The sequence below is a fragment of the Nuphar pumila genome, chromosome 1 (genome assembly GCF_984573655.1).
Source record: "Nuphar pumila chromosome 1, dmNupPumi1.hap1.1, whole genome shotgun sequence".
In the NCBI taxonomy this organism is placed as follows: Eukaryota; Viridiplantae; Streptophyta; class Magnoliopsida; order Nymphaeales; family Nymphaeaceae; genus Nuphar; species Nuphar pumila.
The window spans coordinates 56,303,140-56,330,067 of record NC_143249.1 but is presented as its reverse complement, the minus strand read 5'-3'; the positions used below and the strand labels follow the sequence as shown (position 1 = coordinate 56,330,067).

Sequence of the window (26,928 nt, the reverse complement as noted above, 5' to 3'; positions counted from 1 at the left end):
AAGTCCATGGGATCTACCACCTAGGATAATATCTAGTAGTCCCTTCTCCTAACTCCAATGACTGGGGAGGCCGGATCTTTCCATGTGTGGTGGTTGTTAACAACCTGTCCATTGGAGTTTTGTACTGATCCATCCTCTCCCTTGACAGAAACACAAGGGCGAATAAGTGCATCGGGAGTAAATTAACTGACGACTCATTCTATATGCTCTGGTCTTTTGACCTAATCAGCATCTTAACTATGAAGGTGATCACATTCTTATGTGTTTACAACATTGTGCATTTAGCACTGTTCGAGGTTGCACAACCGTCTCATTCGATCATCGCAGTACTAGCGTGTAGTGCACGACTACAAGTACCCTAGGATGAAAAGGGTATAGCTCCTCAATAGGAGCCTCAACAGAACTGTTTCACAAAGAAGTAATGTTTCTCAAACTTTACTTTTGACATTCTTTATCTTTTGAAACAACCAACAGCTTGTGCCACATTTGGCATGTGATTTTCTAGAATCTCATCCTCTAACGTGGTATGTACATGCCTCGCATGACTCGATATCAACCTCGATAGACGAGATATGATTCTCAACAGAATCCCCGCTAAGAAGCTTGCTCAAGCCCCAATTCGTGGTTACCCGAGATATATCGGATAGACGAACAAAACCAGCCAATGACATCCTTCCAAATACTTCGATTTGGGCAGTCATTGAAGCTTTTGCGCAGCTCCCTAAAATCTCAAGTCTACTTTGCAGGACTGCTCACTCAAAAAGCCAGGATCCTTGCGAGGAATCTCTCTCCTTAGACGAGGATGTATCGGTAGCTCCTGACTTAACTCTTGTCGCAAGAGGGAGAGTGGTAAATGTCGCTTGCATCCTCCACAAGGATGCCTTTATGACACAGGCAATGAGCGAAAACCCGAGCGTCATCTGCAATGGCAAAGCAGTAACAAAACATTTGCAAAAGCAAGAGCCTGAGCGCAAAGCGCAACGGCAAAGGAAAGACATGACAGAAAGTAAAGGACAAGGATCGTGAAACTGCGTCCTTGAGTTAAATGCGTACCCGTATAAATATATATATATATGCATATATATTTATTTAATTATCATTTTTAGTTAATTGAACTCAATTCAATTATCCAAGTCCTCCGTGTAAACTTCCACTACCATGGGGAGTTGCAAGCTTGCTGGCGCCTGCGGGTGTAAACGATTGACGACTCGGATCACGGAGTACGAGCAGGATCCATCGTACGAGCTGCAAAAGCGACAGTCGTAGCAATCTAACACCAAAAATAGAAGATTAGGGGCACTTCCGCTAAACAGACATGAAGGAAGCAGAGGCAGGGGCATCGTGCCCTTATACACCTGCTATCAGTGCAAGAAGTAGGGGCAGGAGTTGCGAGCCTCTGCTGACCTGCTGTCAGCAAATTACGAGGAGGCAGAGGGTTACACCCCTGCCCTCATAAAGCGAGGGCAGGCAGCGTTGCGCCCCTACCTGTCAACAACGAAGGGGAGGCAGCGGACTTCGCCCCTACCTGACAAACATGCAAAAAGGCAGGGGCTTTGCCCCTGCCTGATGAATACGCAAACAGGTAGGGGGCAAAGCCCCTGCCTGACGCTAGGTAGGGGGCCTTGTCCCTGCCTGTCGAAAAATAGCGGAGGCAAGGGCGATGTGCTTGCCTAAAGAGAGAAAAAGGCGCAGGGAGGGGGCTCGACCCCTCCCCTGAACAACGAGGGTGCAGGGAGGGGGCTCGACCCCTCCCTGACCAACAGAGGAAGCACGGAGGGGCTCGACCCTCCCATGATGTCAAAGGGAGCAGGGAGGGGGGTCGACCCCTTCCCTGCATAACCGACAAGCAGGGAGGGGTTCGATCCCTCCCCCTATGTAAAGGACAAGCAGGGAGGGGCTCGACCCCTCCACTAACATTAAAGGGACCGAGGAGGGGACTCGACCCCTCCTCCTACATACTACGAAGGCACGGAGAGTCAAACCCTACCCTGCGTAGTTCGAAGGCAGGGAGGGCTCGAGCCCTTCCCTGCGACAAAAAAAGGCAGAGAGGGTCAAACCTTCCCCTACGCATAGAGACACGGAGGTGGTTCGACCCTCCCTGGTGAAAGAAAAGGCAGGCAGGGGCCCCAAAATCCCTGTCGGAACCTTTCTAACAGGCGGTAGGGGTTTTATCGTGCTTTTTATTTGCTCGTGTTTTTTGAAAACTGATGGTATTTTTTGAAAAATGGCGGTCTGTGAAACAACGTTTCCTTTATATATGAATGACATGTCGCACAAGTTCAGGACGGTGTCGCTTCGCTTTGCTTCGTGAATCTAACATACAACATGCTTTGTCGCAAAGGGGGTATCGATATCGAGGAAGGAGAAGATGACAACTACACGACCAGCGATGGCAAACCAGGCATATATTGTCTAAATCTTGTGTCGATTTTCTTCAAAATTTGTCTCTTTTATGGCGTATATTCGATTTCTGTTGTGTACTGTAGAACGGAATTTCAATATCGTTTCTTGACTATTCTGCTAATGTCAGTGGAACATCCACAAAAGGCAGTGCCCGAAAACTCAACAAAGAGCTCCAAGATAACATCAAATGGATGCAAAACGAATTTGCAGAAGGGAACACTATTAGTAATTTTGTACATATGAAACCACTATCAGTTATATATTTACATATGCCATGGGTATGTATGTTAACAAGTTCATATTTGTTGCAATCAGACTATATCTGATTTCATCATGTATATTAAAAGCAACGCAACAAGCAATACTAGACGCATTGTCAACCCTTATTTCATGATATATCGGTTCTCTTATATGTTTATTTTTTATTTTTATTTACTCTTGTTGCTTCGTGTTCAACAGAGTTTCGTCCACTGATTGCCAAACTCCATTGGATTTCAAGATGGACTACCATACTGAAGTAATGATGATTATTGCGGAGATTTTTGGTCAAGTGAAAAGGTAAGTGAACAAACCTCTTGTCCAAGGTTTAGGCATAACTGTCCAAACATGATTTGCACTATCGATTTGCAGATATTGATTCCTACACTCTGGCAAACTGATAAGCATTGAGTCTTATACGTGATGGATTTACAGGAAAAACTAATATGGTGCTACAATTCATTGGATTTACACAGTAGTGCACATTGTGACATTTTGCATTTGGTAAGTTTCTATCTATAAGGGTATTGTATCATGTACTTTGGCCAGGAATTTACTTTCGTCTGCATTAACCATAGGTAGGATTCGTCAAAGACGTTTTGGGTGTCGACATTGGTGAGTGGAGGTTTTGCGCGGCACACGATACTCCTTTACAAAATAATGGCGTCGATCGTAGCGTAGTTATAATTAAGTATATTGAAGCAATATACAATGGACAATAACCTAATTTCGACGTTGTATGCTCTTTATTATCATCTTTTATTGGGGATTCAATTTATATATTGGTGTCACATTACATTTTTGTTACAGGATGATATACCCGAATTCCGCACATAACTATGTGAAACATTGAGGGAGTTTCTAATTGCGGAAGAGAAAAAAAATCAGCCGGCAAGAATACCTAGAAGGCAACGAACGACACGACCCCCCCAGGAGTAATATGATGTACATAGACTTCTAACAGATTTTATAGACTGTACAACCAAATTTTGTATAAAAAAATTTATAAGACTGTGTATACAAATTATGTAAATATCTCTTGGTTGAAACAAATAAAAATTCAATTTTACTAAACACGCCAATAAGTTGGATTGTTATGTGTAGTAAAGGCAAATCGTTGTTATGTTCACCATTCGTAAATGAAAATCGTAAAAGCGATTAGCGTTGTGTACAGTGGAATCGAGTTGTTTTCCTTAACGTAACTTTCTATAAGTGTATAAATCTATTTTAATCAGTATAGCACACAAATGTCACTGAACAAATCGTTGTAAATATCGGCCTTCGTAAATTAAAATCGAACAAGCATTAATATAAGGTTGAAACGATTTACACAAACATTGATAAACGGTGATCACGATTTGCACAAACATTGATCGTGCACTTTTACCAGGATTTGTACTCATGACAGTGTGATTTTCATCCAGTTGTGGCCGACATAGACGTCATTGTGTAAATCGTTATACCCTCGCGATTTACACAATGACACCGGTCTTTTAGACAATGAGCTTTGTCTAAATGAATGATACGTACCATCACAATTTACACAATGATGTATGAAGGCTACGTGCTATCGCAATTACTTTTATGGGTTATGTCTATGTCAACGATATTTCTTAATCGCTTTTATGGGCGATTGGGGTTGAGGGTTTAAGGATTTTGGGTTTTACCTCAACGATACAAAACGAGTTAACTTCTTAAATACAAATCGATTTCATTCACAAAGACATATCATTCTCGCCGTAACTTTGTAACTACGATTCAACATGATTTACAACCACATTCATATACAAAAAATATTAGTATTTAGTTACAATATCTATGGGAGGACATTTCCGTCAAATGCATATCTATCTTTTAGAGTCTCATTTTTACAGAAGAGATCACCAAAACATCCATATTGTTCATCGTCGAGTTCATTTTCTGCTGCAAAGCGATTCTATGTGCAACTTAGGATACATCATCTCCAAGAAAACGAGCTCACTAGTAATGACAGCCCACTGTACCATTTTTCTCGGACTGAGGCTGATTCTTAGAGACTCTAGTATTGGTGCACTCTTGACAATATGCTTCACAATTTAAGCTCAAGCATTGTCTCCTTGAAGGAGCTAAGGGGCTACATGAGAAATCGCTTTTACGTATTTGTCATGAAGTATATATATAAAGGCTAGATGAGACAACGACTTTCACTAATTGTATAAGCACTGAGCAACGACGATTTTCATACGGTATCAAAATTATAGCTCTCTAGGGTAAATGAGACAACGATTTATACATGTGAATGGTACATATTACAACGATTTATGCATGTGAAAGATACATTATTAAACAGAGTTCACACACGATTCCTTTGTTACATAGCTTTTTGGATGAACTCATTTTCATGAATGGTGATCCACAAAAATATTAACAATTCTATTTTTGTAGCTCACGATTCATGAAAATGGCTTCATCCAAAAAACTCTTTCTTAATAAGACCATCCAGTGTATAAGCATATTCACCTCATGTTTTGTTAAACTCTTAACAAATCCGACAATGTGGAAATTGGGTCATGCAAAGAGGCATAACAACTAACTTTATGGTAAAACTTAAACAGAATTCACACGTGATTCCTGTGTTCCATAGCTCGCTTTCGAATTTATATGAGTCTGTCATGAAACAGAACAATATAAGACACTACATTAAGTTTCACAAGAAATGCAAACATCCTCCCAACATTGATTACATACCAAAAGACTTGCAAAACTGAAGCTATCGTTCTGGAATAACTGGTCGGAAGGATTAAAGGTTACAACATTGGAAATTACGTTTGTAGGGTATTGCTGCATGTTGAAAATTACACAAGTTAGATATTGATAAGCTGCACGTAATGCAATTTACATGAGAAGCAATATAATGTATTATATACGTGTTCATGCGAAGGGCTTGGTTGCTTTTGCTTAGAGGTTGGTTGTTTCTTAGACCTTTTATTGCCAAACAATTCTAGTGCACCCTTTGTCCTCCGACGACTGCAATTAGAGGCAGGTTTTCTTTTGATACATTTCGCTAAGTGAATTTTTCCATCATAATGTACAACGTTCACTCCTGACTTGTAGAAGATAAAGTTTAAGCTTCGGCGCAACTTCTCATGAGTGTCAAGGGAAGCATGATTTTCACCTCCGTTATTCGCTCTCATTTTCTTGGACTGGTCTTCATGAGCTGCAACAGACTGATGGTGAATTAACTGCACGTTTTCAAGTAACTCCCTTAACGCTTTTCTCATGCATATATAGGTTCTTTACTTTTCGATGCCAAATCTGCAACATGCATAAGTGACCTACATAGTTGTTGGTAACGGGAGGCTATGTGGCACTTCTCATCAACACCAGATTGACTGACATTATCTATATCCAGCAGTTCAATCTTTGCTTGTCTCCTCCATCTTCGCATTAAATATGACTCAGGTATTTCTTGTATCTTCTCTTGATTAAGTGTCTTTAATGCATGACGACATAAAATACCTTTGAATTCATACTTTTTGCAAGTACATTCAATCGTTCCGTTGTCAACATTGTACGCGAGATATGCTTCTTGCCTTTTTTTATACACTTCGCCTTCCCATATAATATGGTATTTGTGTATATTTTTGGTTTGCACGTGTCCTTCTATGTTGCAATTCATGACCTATATAACCTCCTTAATTCATTCAAATACAGTTAGTGTATACAGATCTGTAGGTCGCATCAATATTTTCATGTTCAAAGTTACAAGGTGTGTATTGAAGCATTTCACATCTTGTTGAAGCTCATTCTGTCTAAGACCATCTACAAATAATTCATATTGTTCCATGAAGCGAAACATTGTTAAACATGAATACAGGATTTTCTTGAGTGTGGCATGTATAGATTCAGCTTTTTATGTGCTTATTATACCTGCACAAAAGTATTGTCTTCCATATGCCAATGCTCATTTCTTTTTTTCTGCATATTAATTTTGTAACCACAGACAGTCTTCAAGGTCGTACATCTGAATCATTTCCTCCCAATCAGACATAAAGGTGACCTCATCTACGCTCTTAAGTACACACCTTGTAAACTTTTTGTCAAACCCTGTCTTCTGATTAAATATGTGTCCTATATTCTTTGTTGTATTTTGAAAGATATGTCATAAACAGAGGCAATGATGTGCATCTGGCCATACACGAGACATTGCAGCCGCAATTGCGTGATCACCATCTGTAAGTACAGCTTCAGGGTGCTTCCCATTCATTGCATGTGTAAATACTCTGAACAACCACTCAAAGCTTTCCTTGGTCTGGTCATACAAAAAAGTGTCGCTTAATATGCAACTCCGTGAGTGATGGTTCACTCCGACAAACTGCGCAAATGGCCACTGTTAAGTATTAATCTTCATTGTCGTATCAAAAACAAACACATCATTGAAGCATTCATAATCTACTCTTGACTTTGAATCTGCCCAAAACATATTCACAATATATCCATCTTCATCCAGTTGTATTACACAAAAGAAACCAAGGTCAATGTTTGATTTCTTCTGTAAGTAATCAACCAAAGAACATATTTCTCCATTCTTAATGTTATTTGTCCTCTTCCTTCTCAAGTGGTTTCTTAGATCCATAGGTGTGAATGGAACATTCTCGCGACCACCATCTATGTGCGTGCAGAAATTGTATGTCTTCCTTGGTGCAATGTCGGCGCTATCAGCTATTTCAACAATTGCAGCATGCACTTCAGTTAATTTACGATGTGACCTTAACATAAGAGTCATAAATGAAGCAGATAAATCATGGTTATGATCACATATTAAAGTACGAATTACATATTTCACATTCAGAAGTCTTCTTAACATCATTCTCGCTGGACATCCACAACTTGAATCTGGCTTGCTCCTTGTTGGATTTTCACTTGACTTCTTCCAACCTTCCTTAGAACTGTTGAAGGATCGATGAGATGCACCGAACCCTAAGTAGAGAGAGAGAGAGGGTGCACAATAAGAGAACTTCTTCACTATGATTAAGGCTAATCTCTATGTTAAATAGAGAGAAGCAAAAAAGAGAAATTACACATAAGTCCCTCATTAAAATAAAAATTCAAATAACCTCTAGTTTAGGAAAACTTAACCATAAAACCTCTTAATCTCAACAGTCCCCCTCAAGCTGGAGCATAGATATCGATCATGCTCAGCTTGTCACAACAATGGGAGAAACTAGGCCTCGCAAGGGCCTTGGTAAAGACATCAACAACTTGATCTTCGGAAGATACATGATCTGTGCAAATATAACCAACCTGAATTAAGTCACGTACATAGTGACAGTCAACTTCAATATGTTTAGTCCTTTTATGAAAAACTGGGTTGTTGGCAATATATGTAGCAGCCCTATTGCCACACACCATCACCATAGGTAGGGATACTTTCACCTGAAGTTCGGTCAAAACTGATTTTACCCACATGACCTCAGCTGTTGTCTGAGCCATAGCTATGTATTCTGATTCAGCACTCGACCTGGCTACAACAGTTTGTTTCTTACTCCTCCAGGTAACAAGATTTCCTCCCACAAAAACACAGAATCCAGTTGTTGACTTTTTATCTTCGATAGACCCCGCATAATCTGCGTCAGTGTAAGCAACAACGTTCAAGGAAGGATTTTGTTTAAACAACAGTCCTTTACCAGGAGATGACTTTAAGTACTTGAGAACCATCATAGTTGCATCCCAGTGAGCTTTGGTAGGTTTATCCATGAATTGACTAATTTTACTCGCGGCTAATGAAATGTGAGGTGTAGTAACAGTCACATATAACAACTTACCCACCAAGGATCTAAAACTGGTACTATCCACATATTCAGATTTCTCATCGAACATATGAGTTTTGGGATCCATAGGAATGTTAGCCGGTTTCGCTCCTAGCATTCCAGTCTCTTTTAATAGGTGCATCACATACTTTCTTTGTGACAAAACTAAGCCCTCTTTGTTTCTTGCAGCCTCAATACCCAAAAAATATCGAAGAGAACCAAGATCTTTAGTAACAAAGTGTTTCTGAAGATGATCCTTTGTTGCGGAAATATCTTGGGCACTCCTTCTTGTTAATATGATGTCATCAACATATACCACCATAACCACAATTCCAGAACTAGTTTTCTTGATAAACAAGGAGTGGTTTGAGGTTGACCTGACAAATCCAAAATCCGAGATTACCTCAAATAATTTTTGAAACCATGCCCGAGGACTCTGCTTCAGGCCATAAATAGCCTTCTTCAACTTGCACACTTTCTGACACTCCCCCGAACCTCAAAGCCTGGGGGTTGTTGCATATAGACTGTTTCATGTAAATCTCCATACAAAAAGGCATTCTTGACATCCAACTGAGACAAGGGCCATCCATAGTGCACTGCAACAGAGAGAACGAGACGAATAGTGCCAAGACGAGCGACTTGGGAAAAAGTTTCAAAAAAGTCAACACCATAAGTCTGAGTATAGCCTTTTGCAACCAACCGGGCTTTGTACCGTTCAATTGACCCATCCGAGTTATATTTAATGGTATATACCCATTTGCAGCCCCCCAATTGTCTATCGCTGACCCCAATTGTTTTGGGATGAAGGCGTAGTTGTTGTTGTTGTTGTTGTATACCCATTTGCAGCCAACAATATCTGCATCAGTGGGAGGATCAACCAAGTCCCAAGTGCCCCTAGAGCGTAGGGCATCCATCTCATCCTATATAGCCTGCATCCATTTGGGGTCGAATAGAGCCTGACTGTGATGAAGCGGAACAAAGGAGGAAGACAAAGCCGAGATAAAATTCTTCATAGATGCCCCAAGATTAACTTCAGAAACAAACTGAGAAATGGGATGAAGGGTGCACTGTCTTTTCCCTTTTCGCAGAGCAATAGGAAGATCCTTATCAAGAGCAGAAACTTCAGTATGCTCGGAAATACTTACCTCAGGAGAAGGAGATAATGGAGGCATGGAGGTAGGTGGGGGAGCCACAGGCTGACTCTCTTACCACCTGTGAGTATACACTATAGGAGGGTTTCTGTATCGAGTCTCCCCAGAGGATGGAGCCACAGGCTGTGGAGTGAACGAATCTAAAGGAAAAGGAGGAATTGGAAGAGAAAAGACATCACCCTGACTCTCTTGTAACCTTGGAGTAGTACTCGTGAAATATGGAGTAGACTCAAAGAAGGTAACATACGCACTGAGATACTCTTTATGGGATATAGGGTCATAGCAACGATATCCTTTTTTATTCTTAGGATACCCATAGAAAACACATTTAATAGACTGTGAAGCAAGTTTATCTCGTTCAGGACCCAGCTTATGCACAAAGCACACACATCCAAAAACTTTAGGGGGATAGGAAAAAGAGGAACCTCAGGATGGAGAATTTGGCTTGGGATTTGTTCTTCTACAGAACTTGAAGGCATGCGGTTTATAAGAAAACCAGCAGTCAAAACTGCATCTCCCCAGTATGACGCAGGCATATTGGATTGAATCATTAGGCACCGAGCGACATTGAGAATTTGTCTATGTTTCCTCTCAGCCACACCATTTTGTTGGGATGTACGAGGACATGTAAATTGAGGTCGAATCCCTTTATCAGAAGAGAATTGAAGCAAGTCTTTGGATTTGAACTCAAGAGCATTATCAGTGCGAACAATTCTAACACACACGTCAAATTGAGTTTTTATTTCAACAATCAAAGATTTAAGAATGACAGGGCCTTAAGACCGATCTTTTAACAAGAACACCCATGATAACCTTGAGAAGTCATCAACAATGACCAAATAATAACGACACTGAGACCTACTAGGAATCCTACTCGGACCCCATACATCGACATGAAGAAGGTCAAACAATCTTTGACTCGATGGACTTTAACTAGACGGAAAAGAGCTTCAGCAATGTTTTCCTAATTGACATGTTTCGCATTGAAAAGAAATTGAGGGAGGCATATAAGGAATGACTCGACGAAGTTTTGGCACTGGAAGATGACCCAGACGATGATGCCATAATAAAAGACTCGAGGAAGACGTAACAGCAGAATAGACCGAACCCACTGGTTGATGTAGATAATACATACCACCTTCCTCATAGCCGCCACTGATCCTCTTCCCTGTAAGCAAGTCCTGAAAAGTGCAACTCATAGGATCAAAAATTATCCTACAATTCAGCTCTTTTGTCATTCGACTGACAGATAATAGATTCTGTGGAAAAAAAAGGAGCATGAAGAACATTTGACAGTTGAAGGGTAGGGGAAATAGACATGTTTCTCTGCCCTACAATTGGGGAAGAACTGCCATCAGCAAGGACTACCCCTTTTTGATCGGTTACAGGATTTAAACTTAAAAAGTTACTCAAATTTCTGCACAAGTGTCTTGATGCTCCAGAATCAATGATCCACTTACGACCTTGGCCAGATAGGCCATCACCTGCCAAGCACGCAACCTTAGCAACAGAAGACTTCGAAGAGGATAAGCATAAAGCAAGAAGCTTGTTAAATTCAGCCCGACTAAGAGTTATATAATCATTGGAGCAATCTGCATCTGATTTAACCACTTGAGCCATAAGGAAAAGAATGGGTTAAAAACGAACAGGTACTCAGATTGATGACACTAATTTGTCTCCACCACGACAAAAAAACACTCCACACTATGCAGGTCCACACAAAAAAAACTGTTACTCTGCTTCACGATGTCTGCGCAACATCCATACCACTCACCAGATCAGGAACCCATGGATTCATCATGACTTGTAGATTCGATCTTCTACAGACGATCTGTCCAAAAAGAGATCACTTCACGAGTTCTGCCTTCACACGTTCCCAAGAATGTACAGCAACAATAGCATTGTTCAAGTCTACTCCCACGATCCACTAAATAATCGGATCTGAACTCAGTCAGATCTGATTCTTCCGCCTTTTTTTATCGGCACCCACAAACGACACAGGCACTTACGATCAGACCTGATTTCCTATTTGGGTTTGCACCACAATGTGCAGATCAACGACCATATTTGATCTTCATCGCAACTCATAGATCAACGACTCAGATCTGATCTTCACCCATTGCACGACCTCATTGCAACACCCAGACAAAGACGACAAGCACATAGGATATTATCACAACAATTAGATCTGATTTCAGATCTGAGTTGTGACTATTGTCAGACTACAGATCTGTTATCATATCTGCCAAAAACAGCTAACTATTGATTTGATGCCCTTCACGGGAGGCTCTGGCGCAACACACCAAAATCAGATTCCCAAGTTCAAATGCTCTGATACCATGTTGAAGGATCGATGAGATGCACCGAACCCTAGGTAGAGAGAGAGAGAGACGGTTGCACAATAAGAGAACTTCTTCACTATGATTAGGGCTAATCTCTATGTTAAATAGAGAGAGGCAAAAAAGAGAAATTACACATAAGTCCCTCATTAAAATAAAAATTCAAATAACCTCTAGTTTAGGAAAACTTAATCATAAAACCTCTTAATCTCAATAAGAACAAACATATGTCTTTCTCACCACGACACCCTGTGGATTTTTTGACCAAGAATACCTTATAACACTGAAGCCAAGTTTTAAGGCATAATCATTGTAAAATTTGTATGCAACTTCCTCATTATTAAACCGCGTTCCTTCTACGGGAACAGAGTCAAATGAAATATCATGTTCATTCCCAGTAACTGCACCTTTATCAAGTGTACTGTTATGATCGTCTATCTCATTATCGAATTGCATTTCTTATGCTGGAACATTCAAGTCAAGTGTGAATCCAATGCCTGCACCCTTCTTATCATGTGCATCATTAGTGCACATGTTCACTTCTCCATAACTTTCCAATGATTGAGTTAGATCATCTTCATTGCAACCAGGTGATAAGCTCACCACTATCATAAGCAAGATATCATTTTGCGTTAAACGAATACCGATAAGGTTAAGCAAGTCAAAGACACGATTGAATGAATCACAGTATAAAAGCAACAACGATTTCTTATTTGCTTATACTATGCATCGAGTTGTTACTTACCATGCCAATAAAAGAAACAATTTGTAGTATATGTGTTTACGATAGCGATTTAATTATATCTATGACGTTGTGAAGAGATTTCAATAGAAATCGCTAAATGAACAGCGATTTGAATACGAAAATCGCTACCACAAGCGCGCAACTATGTATTTCCGCACGCACACGTTTTAAAATTCTTTCTACAAATATCTTACAAATCGATACTAGAAAACAATAATATCTTACAAATCGATATACATATCGCATAATATATTACAAAACGATACGGCACTTATCGACACTATAAAACATATAATATCTTACAAATCAATATACATATCGCCAAAAATATTATAAATCGATACGGAAATTCAGCATAATATCTTACAAATCGATATACATATCGCAAAATATATTTCAAATCGACACAGAAATTCAGCATAATAGCTTACAAATCGATATTAACAAACAAAACAATATCTCACAAATCGTTAGTATATTTACTAAAACCGTGATTTGCGATACGTTACATATACTGAGTTAATGGACGATACGAATGGGATAGAGGCCCTTCCTCGCATCTGTAAACAAGCATTCTTGTCAACAGGTCTCAGCGTCTTACAAATATCGTTAAGTTTCCAACCGTCGAGAGGACAAGATCCACCTGCAATAACAAAACAACGCTTTAATGGCACTCACTGTAAAAACCGAGAAAATTTTTTATTTGGGCCGGATCCAGACCCGACCCGAGACCACCGCCTCTCGCTGTCTTTAAGAAATAGCGAGGCAGGAGAAGGGTTACGAAACCCCTTCCCCTCTCTGCTCTCTCGTTTCTCTCACTCTCTCCCGACTGACTCTCTCTCCTCTGCGTTGCCGAGCACCGCCACCGACGACCCCCCTCCTTCCGACGACCTCCAGGTACGCGCCGCCCCCTCTTCTCCTTCTTCGTCTGTTTTTGTCTGCCTCTTTCCCTGCGTTCTCTAGTTGCAGGGAAGGGGCAAATCCCTTCCCTACACTCCCAGTGGCTAAGGGAGGGGTCGAGCCCCCCTCCCTGTGCCAATATTGGGAGGGGAGGGGTCGAGCCCCCCTCCCTGCTCCCTGTATCGGCAAGGGAGGGGTCGAGCCCCTCCCTGCTCTCATGGTTACGGCAAGGGAGAGGGCCGAGCCCCTCCCTGCTCCTTGTTACGACAAGGGAGGGGGTTGATCCCCTCCCGGCACCCTCGTTGTTCAGGGGAGGGGCTGCGACGATCCCTGCGCCTTCCAGCGACAGGGAAGGGGCGGAGCCCCCTCCGCCCCTTCCCTGTACCCCCTGTATCCAAGGGAGGGGATGAGCCCCTTCCCTGCATACCCTTTGGCAGGGATGGGGCCAAGCCCCTCCTTGTGCACTCATTTTGCAGGGGAGGGGCTGAGCCCCTACCTGCACCCTCAGTTTGGAGGGGGAGGGGCCAAGCCCCCTCCCTGCGCCTTCTCCTTCTAGTAGGCAGGGGCGAAGCCCCTTGCCTCCCCCTTTGAGGCTAACAGGCAGGGGCCAAGCCCTTGCCTCTTTGCTTTTCGGTTGGAAGGGGCAGAGTCCCCTTCCTCTCCCCTGACATCAAGCAGGGGCTTCTCCCCCTGCCTGTTCGCATAATTGCCAAGCAGGGGACAAGTCCCTACCTCCTAGCATGCTCGACAAATAGGGGTGATGCCCCCGACTCTCCTTCGTGGTTGACAGGTAGGGGTTTTGCCCCTGCCTCTCCTCCACTTTGTCGAGTAGAGGCGCAGCCCTGCCTGCCCTCGCTTTCTGAGGGCAGGGGTGCAACTCCCTGCCTCCTCGTAATTTGCTGACAGCAGGTCAGCAGGTGCTCGCAGCCCCTGCCCATACTTCTTGTGCTGATAGCAGGTGCGCAAGGGCATGATGCCCTTGGCTCTGTTTCCTTCACGTCAGGTCAGCGGCAGTGCCCCTGGTCTTCTATTTTTGGTGTTAACTTGCTAAGACTGTTGCTTTTGCAGCTCGTACGACAGATCTCGCTCACGCTCCGCGACCCGAGCCGAGCCGTCAATCGTTTACACCCACAGACGCCAGCAAGCTTGCAACTCTCCAAGGTAGGGGAAGATTGTACGGAGGACTTGAACAATTGAATTGAGTTCAATTAACTAAAAAGGACAATTAAATAAATGTATATGCATATATATATACGAGTACGCAGTTAACTCAAGGACGCGGTTTCGCGATCCTTGTCATTTATTTTTTTGTCATGTCTTTCCTTTGTCATCGCGCTTTGCGCCTATGCTTCGCTCACGGATTCTTGATTTCGGTCTTTACTTTGACGTCGCGTTTTGCGCCCAGGCTCCTGCTTTTGCAAATGTTTAATTAATGTTTTGTCATTGCATATGATGCTCAGGTTTTCGCTCATTACAAGTGCTATAAAGGCATCCTCGTAGAGGATGTAAGAGGCATTTATCGCTCTCCCTCTTGCGACAAGAGTTGAGTCTGGAGCTTAGCGATACATCATCGTCTAAAGAGAGGGATCCCTAGCATGGATTCTGGGTCTTCGAGGGAGCAGTCCTGCAAAGTCGACTTGAGCGAACATCTTAGCGGGGGTTCTGTTGAGAAACATGTATCCCGTTTATCGAGGCTGGTATCGAGTCATGCGAGGCATGTAGATACCACGGTAGTGGATGAGATTCTAGAAAAATGCATGTCCAATGTTGGCACATGTTGTTGGTTGTTTCGAAAGATAGATAATGTCAAAAGCAGAGCTTCAGAAACATTATATCTTTGTGTAACACCTTTGTTGAGGCTCCTATTGGGAAGCTATACCCCTTTCATCCTAGAATACTTGTAGTCGTGCACTACACGCTAGTACTGTGATGATCGGATGAGACGGTCCTACGACCTCGAATAGTGCTAAATGCATAATGTTGTAATTGTTAAGATATACATATACGTGTATATATATGTATATATACATGTATATGTATATATGTGTTTATTGTTAACTGAAATACCCATTAGGGGTATTTCGGTCTTTTCTCTGTAATAGGTGTCAACCCATTAGGGGCTGACATTTCTGCATTTTATTTCATGTATTTATTTTTGTCTTTTTCTTTTTTTTACCTTTTTGTCTTTTTCAGATTTGATGAGACAACTCCATATAGCTATTGGAGTTGCCTCAACAGCTACATTTATGATGGGACAGCTCCATATAGCTGTTGGAGCTGCCCCAACAGCTATATTTTATGACTGTTGAGTGCAGCCCCAACAGCCATATTGAGTTGCACCCCATTGGCTCCATTGTATTATAAATTGGCCTCTTGTGGCCTTGTATTCGTAACTCATTCTTGAGTGCTTCTATGCAATAACAAGTTTGTAGACCCTTGTGTGGGTGGTTTCGTGATTCAATCAAGTTGTTTTACTTGATTGAAAGTGTGTTCTTGCATGTGTATCGGATTCAATTCACTTCATTACATGGTATCAAAGCTTTGGTGGTTCAAAGGCAAGATTTTTGAAGAACGTTCGTGACAATATCAAGAGGAGAATCGTACGCTTAGGAGATATAACAAATCGAGGATTGTTGCATCGGAAAGTGCTTGTATTTCACTTTTTTTTTCTTCTTCGTTCTCTGCCCTTTCTCTTAGCCTTAAGGAAATGGAGAATGAAAGAGAGGTAATGGTCTTCATTCCTGTACGCCTAAACGATACAAACTATGTGATGTGGGCATCCATAGTTAAACACAAAATATGGGAAAAGGGATTATGGGGTTTGGTGGACGGTACCGAAAGAGAACCCAAGCTCATTCTTACGAAAAATGAGAATGGGAAAGAGGTTGCTCTTCAAGGAGAGGAAATGGGTAAAGCCGTTTCCGATTACGAGAAAAAATGGAAAGAGTGGAGGATGGGCCACTCCAAAATAATTGGATAGCTCATCAATAGTGTGGACATCCACAAATGTTCTAGCTTAGCGAAATTTGATTTCGCTAGTGATGCATGAAAATATCTTAAAAACATGTATAGTCTTAAAGATATTGCACACATATGCAATGTCCAAAACAATGTGAGAACCATGACCCAAGGAGAAATGAGTATTAGAGAATATAACAATGCACTTTCTCTCCTTTGGGATGAAGTGGCTCTTCTTGAGCCAAAATGACATTGTCTTCAAGATGTAGAACTCTGTGAAAATCAAATTAAAATGGAGCATTTCTACCAACTTGTGAATGGGCTTATGCCCGAATTTGAGGGAACTAAATCGGCTCTCCTTCATAGAGGAGATGTGTCATCCATAGTCGAAACTCGTGAAGAATTAACTATGGAAGAAAATAGATTGAAGAAGCCATCCACTTCAAAGGATGAAGAAATCGTGCTTGCTATGTCAAAGCCCGGTAATCATACTAGGAGTTATAAACCTCCTCACTTTGTGAAAAATGAGAATAGGAGAAATCCTAACTATGAGAGAAATGACAAAAAAGGTGGCAAAATCATATGCTATCATTGTTATGAACCGGGACACATCAAGCCGTTTTGTCCAAAAAGAAAGAAAGAAGATCACCGAGATGATAAGAGAGTTGCTTCGATGAAAATGAATGATGTTTACAACTCCAAATGCATTGGCTCCCTATCTTTAGCTCAATTAATGGAGGCGCTACAATCAATGTTCAAAACTCAAGCTTCTTCCTTTTCGGAGGCGGTCGTATCCACAAGTGGTGACCCTAGTAAGACTTCTTGGATCTTGGACTCCGTTGTTTCTTTTCATATGACTCCAAATGAGTCAATATTATCTGAATGTCATTTTAACTCAAATAATTCTTATGTTTCAACTGTCGACGGAACATCCTTAAAAATCAAAAGTCTTGGAATCTTTCAAAAACAACCAAACTTTCACATACCAAATATTAGGGTTGTGCCAAAATTAAATTTGAACCTTTTATCGGTTTCACAAATTACGGATCATGGTTGTAAAGTTTTAGTTTCTTCTAATAATTGTTTAATACAGAATCTTCAGTCCGGAAAACCGATTGGGCAAGGCCATAGAAGAGGAGATCTTTATGTAATGGACAATCTTGAGTTATTAAAACAATCTTTTTGTAATTTTGTGGAAAAGAAAGATATAGAAAATTGGCACAAAAGACTAGGACATCCTAGTGTGACCAAATTACACTTGTTTCCATTTCTTACTTATTATAAAGAAAAGAATTTGGTTTGTGAAGATTGCATTCTTGGCAAAATGAAAGTTTTACCCTTTGGGCAAAGACAATTTATATCCAAAAATCCATTTGAATTAGTACATTCGGATGTATGGGGGCGGCTCCAGTTATATCTAAAGGCGGGGTATCTTACTATGTTATATTTGTAGATGATTATAGTAAACATTCTTGGATCTTTTTTCTTAAGCAAAAGTCAGAAGTACTTGATTGTTTTAAAAGATTTTTCTATTACGTAAAGACTCAATTCAAAACCAATATTCAAATTTTTAGATCCGATTCTGGGGGGGGGGAATTTGTATCAAAAGAATTTAAAAATTTTCTTGATTCAAATGGCATCATTCATCAAAAATCTTGCCCTTACACTCCTCAACAAAATGAACTAGCTGAAAGAAAGCATAGACATATTGTTGAGACAACTAGAACACTTCTTGTATCAAAAAATGTTCTAAAAATGTTTTGGGCCGAAGTTGCTCTTACGGCAGTCTATTTGATAAATAGAATGCCCTCAAAAGCTATTGAAAATATATCCCCTATTGAAAAATTGCTTGAAATCCCCCCCCCCCGATTATAAAAGATTGAGAGTCTTTGGATGTAAGTGTTTTGTTCTTACCCATAAGAACGACAAACTTTCCCCAAAAGCAATCCCTTGTGTTTTTTTGGGCTATGCCGAAAATCAAAAGGGATATAGATGTTATGACAGGGAAAGGGACAAATTATATGTTTCACGAAATGTTACATTTCTTGAAAATGAAGATGGTTTTAGCAAGGAAAAAACCCAAGAAAACTATGATTATTCGTTTCTTTTTTATCTCATCAATGAACATGAAGGGTATGAAAATCTTCATAATGAGCATGAAAGTGAACATGAAGACTCTGACTCTCATGATACAAGTGAAAATATAGACAACAATCTTAATAATATCGACCCATCCCATAGTAACATACAAACATATACTAGGCGAACCGAAGGGCACCCACCATGTGCTTTAGAAAGATATTCTCAAAATCAAGATATTGATTCTGCTAGTATTAGAAAATCGGTAAGAATTTCAAAAGCCCTAGTAGATTTGTATCCTATGATTTCTTTAAACCAAGATACCGAGCATGCTTAATGGCCATACACTCATATTTTGAACCATCATCCTACTATAAAGCTAAAAATCATCGAGAATGGATTAAAGCCATAAACGATGAATTAGAAGCATTAGAAAAGGCAAAAACTTGGAAAATTCAAACATTACCTAAAGGAAGGAAAACTATAAGATGTAGCTGGGTTTACAAAATCAAAACCAAATGGGATGGGACATTGGAAAGATATAAAGCTAGACTAGTAGCTAAGGGATAAAGTCAAGAATATGGAATTGACTATGATGAGACCTTTGCCCCAGTTGCTCGAATGACGACTGTCAAAACTCTCATCTCTATAGCATCAATCCAAAAATAGCCAATTTTTCAAATGGATGTGAAAAATGCCTTTTTAAATGGTAATCTAGATGAGGAGGTCTACATGGATCCTCCACCAGGTTTGAATTTAGCACATGAGAAAACTCTTCGTATACGAAAAGCCTTGTATGGGTTAAAACAAACTCCCAAAGCTTGGTATGATAGATTTAGTAATCTGATGACTCAACTGCATTTTAAATCTTGTTTTAATGACACTGCATTGTTTGTTAAGTCTTCCAATGTTGGTTATATTGTTGCTTTACGTAGATATAAGCAGGGAGTAAATCATATCAAAGATGTGCTTAAAGACAACTTTGATATGACAGATCTTGGCTTTTTACGGTATTTCCTTGGAATTGAAGTAGCTTACTCACCTCGTGGTTATTTTTTGTCACAGACTAAGTATGCCGCAGAGATCATAGAGAGATCAAGACTCTTAGATGAAAAACGGGTTGACACTCCAGAGGTCATAAATGAAAAAATGAAGAAGGATGATGGAGAACATCTGCAAGATCCAACCCCATACAGACAAATGATTAGAGCTTTGTCCTACCTTTCTATTACTCGTCCTGATATCTCGCATGCTATTCACTCTACTAGTCAATTTCAGCATGCTCCCACTACAATACATATGAGTGTTGTAATGAGAATTATTAGATATATTAAGAATTCTATAAGTCATGGATTGTTTTTTTCATCTTCTTCCTCATTAGAAGTCATTGCATACTCAGATTCTGCAGGGGAGGGGATGTGAATGATAGACGCTCAACTACTGGTTTGTGTGTTTTTGTAGGTGACTCCCTAATCAATTGGCGATGCAAGAAGCAATAGAAGGTGTCTCTCTCCTCAACTGAAGCTGAGTATCGCGCCATGGCAACGACTACGTCTGAGTTAGTATGGTTGCGACAACTACTAGAGGATTTGGGAATTCACACCACAGAACCTTCCAGATTATGTTGTGACAACAAGAGTGTTGTATATATCGCGAGCAATTATATGTTTCATGAGAGGACAAAACACATTTAAATGGATTGCCACTAAGTTCGGGAAAAATTTCTGCAAAAGACTATCACACTACCTTATGTTCCATCAGAGTATCAACTCGTAGACTTCTTCACCAAAGCACTTCCTTCACCCAGATTTCACTTCCTACTTGGCAAACTCTCGGTTGTTGCACCATGAGTTTGAGGGGGTGTTAAGATATACATATACGTGTATATATATGTATATATACATGTATATGTATATATGTGTGTATTGTTAACAGAAATACCCATTAGGGGTATTTCGGTCTTTTCGCTATAATAGGTGTAAGTCCATTAGGGGTTGACATTTCTGCATTTTATTTCATGTATTTATTTTTGTCTTTTTCTTTTTTTTACCTTTTTGTCTTTTTCAGATTCGATGGGATAACTCCATATAGCTGTTGGAGCTGCCCCAACAGCTATATTTATGATTGTTGAGTGCAGCCCCAACAGCCATATTGAGCTGCACCCCATTGGCTCCATTGTATTATAAATTGGCCTCTTGTGGTCTTGTATTCCTAACTCATTCTTGAGTGCTTCTATGCAATAACAAGTTTGTAGACCCTTGTGTGGGTGGTTTCGTGATTCAATCAAATATTTTTACTTGATTGAAAGTGTGTTCTTGCATGTGTATCGGATTCAATCCACTTCATTGCAGTAATCACATAAAATGGCGATTGATCACCTTCACAAGCTAGATGCTCGAGTGGTTGAAAGACCACAGCATAGAATGGGTCGTTAGTTAAGCAACACCTAACGCACCCATTTGCTTCTTGTTGTCTGTCAATGGATAGGACGGAGCAGTACAAAACTCCAATGGACAGGTTGTTAACAACCACCCCACGGGCAAAGATCTGGCCTCCCCAGTCATTGTAGTTAGGGGAAGGGACTATCAGGCATTATCCTAAGTGGTAGATCACATAAACTTCTGCAGAAGATGGATGCATCCGTTGCCAAGTACCTGCTTTTGGGGAATCATCTCTCGGTTAAAGTCGTACATTTAAGAGCGGACTCAACTAGATATTCGAGTTATTGAAAATACATAGAATAACAGACGCCCAAACTAGTCTCAGTTGTTTCTACATTTTGTCTGCGCGTACCCGCAGGACAGTAATATCGAAACATAAAGTTTGTTCACACTGATTGATGGGTAATGAGACTTGCTTATTGCGTAGTAGTTCACAGCTTACAATCAAATGAATCGTCACGCTGCGTTTAAAAGTTGCACTGCTTACTTGCTTTGAACTGCCTACTTGCTTTGAAATGCTTACCTGTTTTGCATGGCTTACCTGTTTAACTGTATATCTGCTTTAAACTGCTTAGCATACTGAATTAAATATACTTAATTCAGTTTTCCTGTAGTCTCTCTTATGCACCTACTAGTTTTTCGCGAAACTAACTCATTCTATGGGTACAGGTGATGATTAGGTACACCACGGGTGATGGCGCGATGGCAAGATGGCTTCAAGATTCCTTTTTCCTGCTCTTAACTCGCGTCCTGGACGTTTGTGGTTTTTATAACGGATCTTCCTTGGGATATCTGAATTTTGTACTAGTTAGAAACTTCTTTTAATGAAAGTGGCGTTTCCAAGTGTTTTGCAAGTGGCATGGATTGTGAGTTTTGGTTCTTTTAGCTAACGTGCCAAAAGTTGTCAGCTTGCCTTTCTAATTCAACAAAAGAATTATCTTCTGTTGATTTCATAAACAAACTCTGAAAAGTAAGAGATCTTTCTAGTCTCTTGCCTGTTTTCTGAAAGGTTCGCAAGTTTGAAATTTTGGGGTGTTACACTCACGACGACATACGTTCTTCAACAATAGCATGTTGACATGAAAAGGTACTCACGACGCCTTAATGACACTTGTTGGAATGTTTGTGCGTAATTGCTTTCTTTCATACTGCCTAACGACAACGAAAAAAAAGAGAAGACTGTAAAAAGAGATGGTCCACAAATGCCCCTATGACGCCCATGAATGATCGAACCAGTCGATCGCGAACCCGGAAATGTTTTGTAACACAAGGCAGGAACGAGAAGGCGACAATGTGTTGTAACACAAGCTACAAACCCAGGCGGAAACCTGGACTCAAGACGACGGTAAAGGTTGCTCTGGCGGCAACAAACGACGGTAAAGGGTGTGTCGTCAAAAGGGAGCTCCTGTTACAGCAGATGGTGCAAAAGTTTACTGCTTAGGGCAAAAACGAAACGTTTGGACTTTGAAGAGTTAACATCATTCTTGAACCGGCGTTTCACTTTTCTAGATGGAGGATCTCGAACCGTCGTTTCCCTTTTTTGAATGGAGGACATTTTTGTACTTTTCTTGAACCGTCGTTTTTCTTTTTTTGAATGGAGGACATTTTTGTCATTTTCTCGAACCGTCGTTTCATGGCGAGAATAGCAAGAAAGGGTATTTAAGTCTTTGCAACTGCACCGGACTCCGATGCTAAGTTATGCCGACACACACGGGAATACGAACCCCACGTGCTTATATACGTGGCGCTCATTCGAACCCCCGAACAACTGTAGCAAATCCTGCGTCTTCGGGGGAGAACACACAACACCCTCTCATTTTCCTTCCATTGAGAGCCTTTGTATTGTAGTCAACTTGCCAACTAGCTTTGAAAGAATAACATACAAGTCATAGAAAAGAATGAATCAAGATCATAAAAAAATAGATGAAGTGAGGAGCACAATGTTGAGAGTGTGTTCATGAAGCACAGTGGTGCACCTGGTATTGTGTCAGGTGTCACATTATATCAACATGGGAGACACATGCTAAGTGTGTGTGACAGGTTTCGGCTTGTCTATTATACCTTATCTGGTAGACTTGATGTGACCCTAATGCATAATCCACAAAATGAGAAATGAGAACTTAATGTTTTATTGGAAATATAGAGGGCGTTGCAGACTTGTGACCTATGTCACCTGGGTACTGGTGCAGGTACAGGTACGGGTGCAGAAGGGTACGACATGGCAATTCCAAAAAATATGGGTATGGGGCACGGCTAAATATATACTGGAAAATATATATTATATATCTATAATATATTTTATATATTGAAAATATAATATATAATATAATATAGGATAATATAGGACACGGAAAATGCCGTGTCCAGGTACCAGTACCCGTGTCGACATATATAAACACAGGCACAGCACCCTAAGTGTCGTGTCGCAGTAACATAGCTTGTATGATTATCAGTTGCAAATATCATAGGCTTTATAGTTGAAAGCAAGCTAACATTTATCCTCTACTGAAAGAGCATTTAGATACATTTTCCTTCCATTGAGAGACTTTGTATTGTAGCCAACTTATCAACAAGCTTTAAAAGAAAAACATACAAGTAATACAAAAGAATGAATAAAGATCATAAAAAATAGATGATGTTAGGGTCACAGTGAATCAAGATCATAAAAAATAGATGACGGTAGGGACATAGAGTTGAGAGTGTGTTAATGAAGCATAGTGGTGCACCGGGTGTTGTGTCAGGTCTCATGTTGTATCAACAAGGGAGACACATGCTAAGCAAAGTGTGTGACAGGATTTAGCTATTGTACCTTATCTGGTATACTTGACATGTTTGGTGCATACACTATATATTTTTTTAGTATTTTATAAGACTTTACAAGATCAACAGTTTCTTGTCCATGGGAACCCTTGTTCAATACAGCCTTGATTGCTTAGCCTATACAAAAATAAATTTTATAACTTATGGGCTATGATCCTGCCTCCCAGGAGACCAAATAGACCATTGCAGACATATTCAAAGGGTTACACGTGAGGACCCCGAGCCTGGGAGGGTGAGGCCAGAAGTAACTCACTCCCTTGTTCCTTCCCCGCAGTCAGTCATGCATTGAGGGGTTACACACACATGCGTGCCTGCATGAGCACAAACGCACACACACAATGAAATAATACGAGGCCTCTCATGTCAAGTGAAGAGACTTATGTTTCTTTCACTCCCAAGCCACTGACATCTCCATGTATTCTCCAAGGCTGAAACATCTGAGACTGAAAAGAAAATAACAATTTGTAGAGACATGGGGATGGTACTAAGGTAAAAGAAGCTGGCAACTCAGTTACATTTTCTGGTCCAGGAAATTGTGGTGTTTGTGAAAAAAACAATGGGTATAATTTACAGTTTTATCTACTACCTATAGTTGCTAAGACTAATTTAATTTATGCATATATAAGACAGCATCACCAGTAGCTCGTACAGTTAAATATCCTACAAAAAATCAGGCGCAGCAGTCACAGTTTACAGTTGTCCATCAATTTTCAATTAATTCTTGCCAATGCTTAGCAGCTAAGCTTAGTATCGAAATGGATTAAAAAAGGGTACATTATATAATGAAGAGCCTCTTAAGCGCTGGCCCTCTGAACACTTTTTGGTTCCTCCAAACAATATTTCAGCAAAGGACTTCCCTCCAGAGATTGACTGCAATAATAAAATAGTAACATCAGCATGCTAATGGAAGGAAGGGGAGAGAGAGAGAGAGAGATGCACAAACTACAAACGTATACAATGACAAACAATGAAAAGAAACTGAAAAAGGCAATAGTAAAAAACAATGAAGAAGAAGAAAAGGATGTGAGGCAAAGATACATGCTTAAGAAATTGATGGCAACTTAGAAATGTTATTATCACTTGGACATAAAAGAAATAATAAACCATATGACACATAAAACAGGATTTAAATGGACACATTGACCTTGGATAGGAACCAGATACTGAATACAACACCCCAACACAATTAAAATTAATCAGATAGCTGCCAGAAAAGCACATACAGAGTCCAGTATCTAGCACTTGAGAGTTGAATCACACTTCAAAGAGACAAGAAAGTGTGATCCACAACTACTCCCAGAGAATGAATCCCATACGGATCACAAACAGGTTCCACTCTATTAAAGACAAAAAGAAATATATTTATTACACTTTCTTTAGATTGCTCAATTCAACCAGTACAGGAGGAACATCTACCCATAGTTACTGGAAGCACTCTTACTAAATAGAAATTGTGACACCCAGGAAGTGGAAAGCACGATTCCCCACCAAGGGATTTGTGCTTCCCATCATATGAGAATTGCAATTCCCAACCATGGAAATCTCAATTCGCAGCCACGAGTCTAGATTACCATAGTTGGGAGCTTTGTTTCCTCCCATACCAGAGAATTTTAATTCTTGGGTATGGGAATTCCAAATCCCAAGTTGAGGACTTTCAATTTGACATATATAGGAATTCTAATTCCTAAAACATAGGTAAACTATTATGCATGTGCTAAATTAAAAACTTATGCATACCTTTTTTTTCTAGTGTAAATCACTTCAAAAGGCTTGGTCATCTAAACCTTCCTACAAACTATTTTTGTTCTTATGTCCAAGAAAAAAATATTGAAACTTGGCATAAAAGGCTTGGTCATCGAAGCTATTCAAAAATGTATCTTTTTTCGTTTGAAAACAAATTTTGTAAGGAAAAAGACATTAATTGCAAAGATTGTATTTTTGAAAAAATAAAGTCTATTTCTTTTCCAGCTAAAACTTTTCTCTCTTCAAGACCCTTTGAATTGGTGCACTCGGATGTTTGGAAACCATCTCCGGTCATGTCTAAAGGGGGTTACTCCTACTATGTCACTTTCATCGATGACTTTAGTCGATATGTTTGGATCTATTTTCTTAGTCACAAATCAGAAGTGTTTTCCTTTTTTAAAGAATTTCATATAAAAATTCAAAATCAATTTCAAAGTAATATATCTACTTTGAGAACCGATTCCGGTGGTGAATACTTATCTAATGAATTCCAAAATTATTTAACTCAAAATGGAATTTGTTACCAAAAACCATGTCTTAGAACTCCACAACAAAACGGACTAGCGGAAAGAAAGCATAGGCATATCATAGAAACCTCTAGAACATTGTTTGTCTCTAGAAATATTCCAAAAAAAAAATTGGGCCGAAGTCGTCTTAACCTCAACATACCTAATCAATAGAATGCCTTCCTCAAAATTAAAGAATGCCTCTCCTTATGAAAAACTTTTTAAATTCTCTCCGGATTTCAATCGTCTTCGTATTTTTTGTTGTAAATGTTTCGTTCTCTTGCATAAGAGAGATAAGTTGTCTCCAAAGGCAATTGAATGTGTTTTTCTAGGTTATGGGGAAAATCAAAAAAGCTATAGGTGTTTTGATTTCGAAAATGACAAGCTATATGTTTCAAAAGATGTAACTTTCTTAAAAGATGAAAATGGTTTTGAAAAAATGGAACAATCAAATGAAAGTGATTATATGTTTTTACATGATCTTATTGACGGCATAAATGATGATTCTATAAATCATCTTCAAAGCATAGAAGACACTTGTGATGTATCAAATCTTGATGTGTCACCATCAAGTGATGGTGCTAGCAATGAAAATATTAATGTTTACACCCAGAGAGATCAAGGAAGGCCTATTAGTGCCTTAGAAAAATACCCTCAAATTTTTGAATCTTTAGAAGAGCCCCCCATTTGGCACTCTTCTAGAGAATCAATACCCCCTAATAGATTTGTATCCTATGAGTCTTTAGCACTCAATTATCGAGCATGTTTGATAACCTTACATTCATATTATGAACCC

The 26,928-nt window shown here is 39.9% G+C and overlaps 1 protein-coding gene across 1 annotated transcript in view; it reads right to left on the bottom strand.

The window, feature by feature from the left end:
- The window catches only part of EMB2729 (Alpha amylase family protein), a 226,897-nt gene that overhangs the window by 53,289 nt on the left and 146,680 nt on the right, over nt 1–26,928 (bottom strand). The window contains exon 14 of the mRNA XM_089998247.1: nt 24,658–24,753. Coding sequence (XP_089854373.1) covers nt 24,658–24,753 — 96 coding nt within the window. The remainder of the gene's footprint in view (nt 1–24,657; nt 24,754–26,928) is intronic.